The 5,582-nt window shown below is 41.3% G+C and overlaps 1 protein-coding gene across 1 annotated transcript; it reads right to left on the bottom strand.

Moving 5' to 3' along the window:
* Positions 1 to 1,200: 1,200 nt before the first annotated feature.
* LOC122604740 lies at positions 1,201 to 4,337 on the bottom strand. Its single transcript, XM_043777609.1, has 3 exons — positions 2,968 to 4,337; positions 1,853 to 2,678; positions 1,201 to 1,572 (listed from the first exon to the last, which is right to left on the bottom strand). The coding sequence occupies exons 1-3, from the start codon at positions 4,335 to 4,337 to the stop codon at positions 1,201 to 1,203; spliced, it is 2,568 nt and encodes an 855-aa protein (XP_043633544.1).
* Between the last annotated feature and the right edge of the window lie 1,245 nt (positions 4,338 to 5,582).

Genomic DNA, 5,582 nt, shown 5'->3' with positions numbered 1-5,582 from the left:
TTGCAGTCAAGTGTTCGAGTTCTCCAACTGGGCCAAATTAACCCATTTGTTGGTCTGGGTTATGATTGCTGAATCGTGGGCCTGGGATTCCCTATCATCCTCTCCGGCTTCGAAAAAGTTTGACCTCAAACTTGGGATGGGTTCGTCAGGATCAAAATGAGGTTGCAGATCCGCCACATTAAAAGTGCTGGAAACACTCGAATTTCTTGGTAGTTCGATTTTATACGCATTATCATTCACCTTCTCAAGAACTCGGAATGGACCATCAGAACGAGGACACAACTTAGAACGACGCTTAGTAGGAAAACGCTCCTTTGGAAAATGCAGCCACACAAGATCACCCGGTTTAAAAAGAACATGCTTCCTGCCTTTGTCACGTCTGTACTTAAGGAGTTCATTAGTTTTGGAGATTTTATCATGAATGCGCTGATGGATCGACTTGAGATCAGCTGCCAAATCACTAGCTTCCTGACTGAACTTGGTGGAGGTGTCGAGAACTGCCAAATCAAGTGGGGTTGAAGGATTTATACCTTACACGGCCATAAAAGGGTTGATGCCGGTAGTCTTACTCGGTGCACGATTGTAAGCGAATTCAGCCCTAGGCAACAAATCCTCCCACTGTTTCATGTTGGATGTTATGAGGGCTCGAAGTAAGTTGCCAAGTGTGCGATTAGTGACCTCGGTCTGGCCGTCAGTTTGAGGATGGCTTGATGTGCTGAACTTGAGTTTTGTGCCCATTTTCCTCCATAATGTTAACCAAAAATGGCTTAAAAACTTAACATCCCGGTCGCTGATCATAGTCTTTGGAACTCCATGGAGACGAACTATCTCACGAAAATAAAGATTAGCAATCTGGACAGCATCATATGTTGTATGGCAGGCAATAAAATGAGCCATTTTAGAAAACCGATCCACCACTACCATGATTGAATCCTTCTGGCGCTGAGTGCGGGGTAAACCAGTGATGAAATCGAGACTAACATCCTCCCAAGGAGCAACAGGATCTGGCAGTGGCATATATAAGCCGTGAGGAGCAGATTGACCCTTTGCTTTATGTCATGGTAAACAGCGCCGAATGAAGTGTTCAACATCACGGTTCATCTTGGGCCAAAAGAAATGGTTCCGCAGTATGTGGAGTGTTTTATCAATCCCCAAGTGACCAGCTAGACCTCCCTCATGAGCTTCCTGTATAATAAGCAGTCAAACGCTATGACGAGGAATACACAACTGTTGTTGTTTAAATAAAAACCCTTTAAACACATGAAACTCACCCTGTGCATGATTCTTGCAGCTGGTATAGATGTCCCCGAAGTCAGGATCCATGGAATACTCATTTTGTAACAGTTCAAACCCAAGAACACGTGGCTGAAGTGAATTAAGTAAAGAAAACTTACGCGAGAGGGCGTCAGCTCCTTTATTTAACTTGCCTGACTTATGTTTGATAGTGAAAGTAAAAGCTTGAAGGAATTCTACCCATTTGGCATGACGGGGTTGTAGCTTATATTGGCCTTGTATATACTTTAAGGCTTCATGATCAGAGTGCAGAATGAATTCTTTGGAGACTAAATAATGCTGCCAATGCTCCAAAGCCCGGATGATAGCTTAAAACTCTTTATCGTAGGTCGAATACCGCCGTTTTGCATCATTTAGCTTCTCGCTAAAATAGGCAATCGGACGGTTCAGTTGGGTGAGAACAACCCCAATACCTACCCCGGACGCATCACATTCCACCTCGAACACCTCTTCGAAACAGGGCAGCGCCAAAACTGGAGTTGAAGACAGTTGTTCCTTGAGGTTGTCAAAGGCCACCTGAGCTTGTGGCGTCCAACAGACAAATCTTGGACTTAGTTACCTCAGTCTTGGGCGCCACGATAGTGCTGAAATTCTTGATAAAACGTCGATAGAAAGAAGCAAGGCCATGGAAACTTCGAACTTGTTGAATGGATTGGGGTGTGGGCCAATCACGAATGGCTTGGATCTTTTTTTCATCTACTTGTATACCCTGTTCAGAGACAAGATAGCCAAGAAAAGTTACTTTGTTAGTAAAAAATTCGCACTTCTCCAAGTTCCCATAAAGCTTTTCATGGTCAAGAACTTTGAACAATTGTGAAAGGTGGCATTGGTGGGCTTCAGTGGTTCGGCTGTACACTAGTATATCATCAAAATATACCACAACAAAGCTTCCCAAGAATGGTTTTAAGACATGGTTCATCAGCCTCATAAAAGTACTTGGCGCATTCGATAAGCCGAATGGCATAACAAGCCATTCATACAACCCTTCCTTTGTTTTGAAAGCCGTCTTCCATTCATCTCCTTCATAAATACGAATTTGATGGTACCCACTTCGCAAGTCAATCTTCGAAAACACCGTGGAACCATGTAATTCATCCAGCAAATCATTTAGCCTTGGTATAGGGAACCGGTACTTGATAGTGATCTTGTTGATTGACCGACTATCCATGCACATCCGCCATTCCCCATTTTTCTTAGGTACAAGAAGGGTCGGAACTGCACAAGGACTAAGTGATTCACGAATAAGCCCCTTTTCTAGTAGTTTATCAACCTGTTTTCTGATCTCGATAGTTTCTTGTGGGTTACTACGATAGGCTGGTTTATTAGGTAAGGAAGCTCCTGGAATGAAATCAATTTTGTGTTGGATGGAACGTTTGGAGGAAGACCTGAGGGAATTTCATTGGGAAAAATTTGGGAATAGGACTTCAGTAGAGCCTGCATCAAGGGAGGTAAAATTGGTTGGGATTGGATGTCATCATCATCCATCCCCATCAAAACAAATTCCTTAATCGACTGATACTCATGGTGCTCGGATTGCAATAAAGTGCTTAAAGTGGTTGTAGGCGAAGGGGAGGTTGTTGACGGGTTAAGTGGAGTAAGCACAATTTTTCGGTTATTATGGGTGAAGGAATAGGTATTAAGATAACCATCATGGATTGTTTCTTATCAAATTGCCATGGGCGTCCGAGTAACACGTGACACGCATCCATCGGTATGACATCACACCACAATTCATCAACATATGACTTGCCAATACTGAAGGACAATAAAACACGATGGGAGACGCGGATACCTTTTCCTTGATTAAGCCACTGAATAACATACGGGGTTGGATGTGGTTGAGTGGTGAGGTTCAATTTAGCGACCAGAGTTTGAGAAGCCACATTGGTGCAGCTGCCCCCGTCGATTATCACTGAACATACCTTCTTTGCGATAGTACAGCGGGTATGGAAAATTGATTCACACTGCAGACTATCTTCCTGCACCAAGGTCGTGCTAAGAGCTCTGCGAACAACAAGGCACTGACCTTCGTCTGGCCCGGTCACCTCGACTTCTTCTTCAGACGGTATCGCTAGAATAGTGGTGAATTCAGATTCGAACTCAAACCCACCTGCTGATTCAAAATCAGCGAGCGATATGATGCGTTTATTCGGGCACTCGGATGCAATGTGCCCAGTCCTTGGCATCGAAAACAACGTCGGGGGGGCCTTGGGGGGAGTGGAATCGGAATTGGGGACTTTGGAAGGTTTTGATTGAGTAGTCGGAATGGATTTAGGTGTGATTGTGGGCTTAGAATAAGTAGTGGGCTTAAAGGTGGAAGGATTGGACTCGAATTTACCCTTGGCCCGTTGTTGAGAGTCCACTTTGTGAGACAGCAAAGTTAATTCAGAAAGGGTTTGATAGGAATGTAATTCAACAACATTAGCCACCCTTGGTTCTAGACCCTCAAGATATCGAACAAGAGTTTGAGGGTCATCCTCCGGTACATCACACTTCATCAGTAAGTACTCGAATTCACGGGAATACTCTTCTGCGGTGCCTGATCCCTGTTTCAATGCGTGCAGTTGAGAAAAACTTTTTTGAATATAGTAGGTCGACAAGAATTTCTGCTTCATCTTTGTCTTCATCTTTGGCCAAGTCTGAATTTTATCCTTCCCAGCACGTTCTCGCTTCAAACAAGTATTTGACCACCAAGTTGATGCGTACTTTCGGAGTTTGAGAGCAAAGATCTTAACTTTGTTTTCCTCTGTTGTGTTTTTGTAATCAAAAACCCGTTCTACCGTCCGTAACCACTCCACGAATTCATCCGGATCCAGCTTTCCATCATACTCGGGAATATCGACCTTGATGTCGTTTGGGTGCCAACCACTCTGTCCTCCTTTGTTAACCGACCCACTCGAATTGGAATCCTCTCCCTGACTCTGGGAAACAATCAACTCCTGAATTTGCTCCTGCATAGTTTTCATTTGTTGGGCCATTTCCCGCTTATCGGCTTCCATCGTCTCTAAGATCTTCTTCAAATCAGTAGAGCTTTGGGTATCCATAGCTCTGATACCAAATGATGGCAATGAGCTTAATTGCTGGATCGAAAATACCCGACTCGAATCCAATAAACAACGGTTCTCTACGAGATACAGTCACACCACCCGCGAGCCTCGTCGAGCAGAATTTCTAACCCAAGATTTCCCGATACAGACACACCACGAGAATCTGAATTAGACGTCCAAGATCACCTTCCAACTTTCTGCCAACAAGTTAGAATAGCATGGAACAAAGAAAATCCTCCAATTATAGAGAATATATTTAGGAAAATTCAACTGAATTTTTATTTCCCTATTTTCCAATACATAGAGAAAGAAAAAGAAAAAAAAAAAAACTAACAATCCACTACCCCACATTTCCTACACTTGGGGAATCACAAACCAACTATCTTGACCAAAACAAATAAAACTAAACAATTAAAAGGAAATTACTAAATGATAAAAAGAACATGCTGTGAATAAAAAACGTGGTTTAAACACTTTGTTTTGCAGTCAAGTGTTCGAGTTCTCCAACTGGGCCAAATTAACCCATTTGTTGGTCTGGGTTATGATTGCTGAATCGTGGGCCTGGGCTTCCCTATCAGATGATGTCATCAATATTATCAAACGGTGGAAAATAAGTTCTCAAATTCAATCAATGGTCTACACTTCTCAAATTTAAAATTAAAGGTTTTGTTTTAAAATATATTATATATTTCTCATCCATTAATGAATAATAACACCTCAATATTCATTCACTTAATCACTATGAATTACTCGTATAATAACTAGACGAATACCCGAACAATGTGACGGTGTAGGCGGCGACGTGTCGGTGGTAGCGGTGGCGACTTGTAGTGGTAACGACGACGAGTAAGATTGATAATTGATGTAAAATAGTTCATGTAATTTAAGGAGTTAATGAAAGTAATTTAGTAAATAAAAAACTATGCTATAAATGTTTTAAGAGATTAAGAGATTCCAAATATAAAATACCTATAAATAGTTATTCAAACATTCATCTTGATTTCAAAGACTTGTTTGTATCCAAACATTCACTTATTGTATTCAATTTTAGCTTTTCATACACAAATTACATAAAACTTTATAGATTTTTTTTCCTAGGGTCGATTTAATATTTGACTAAATATATTAAGTTAATTAAGTAAAAAAATAATAAAGCCTTAGAGCACGTTTGGTTATAGAAAATGTATTGTAGTTTTTTATTTTTAATTTTCTAGAAAATGAAAAGGGTTTTATTTTTCAGAA

The sequence above is a fragment of the Erigeron canadensis genome, chromosome 6 (assembly GCF_010389155.1).
Source record: "Erigeron canadensis isolate Cc75 chromosome 6, C_canadensis_v1, whole genome shotgun sequence".
Classification (NCBI taxonomy): Eukaryota; Viridiplantae; Streptophyta; class Magnoliopsida; order Asterales; family Asteraceae; genus Erigeron; species Erigeron canadensis.
Note: the sequence above shows the minus strand (reverse complement) of the source record. Positions and strands in the feature narration are given on the sequence as shown.

Coding starts and splice junctions, on each gene's coding strand:
- LOC122604740 (XM_043777609.1), bottom strand. CDS start 4,337: ATGGATACCCAAAGCTCTACTGATTTGAAGAAGATCTTAGAGACGATG. Junction 2,679..2,967: donor GTGTTACTCGGACGCCCATG/GCAATTTGATAA, acceptor AAATTCCCTCAG/GTCTTCCTCCAAACGTTCCA. Junction 1,573..1,852: donor TCGTGGCGCCCAAGACTGAG/GTAACTAAGTCC, acceptor GAGCATTGGCAG/CATTATTTAGTCTCCAAAGA.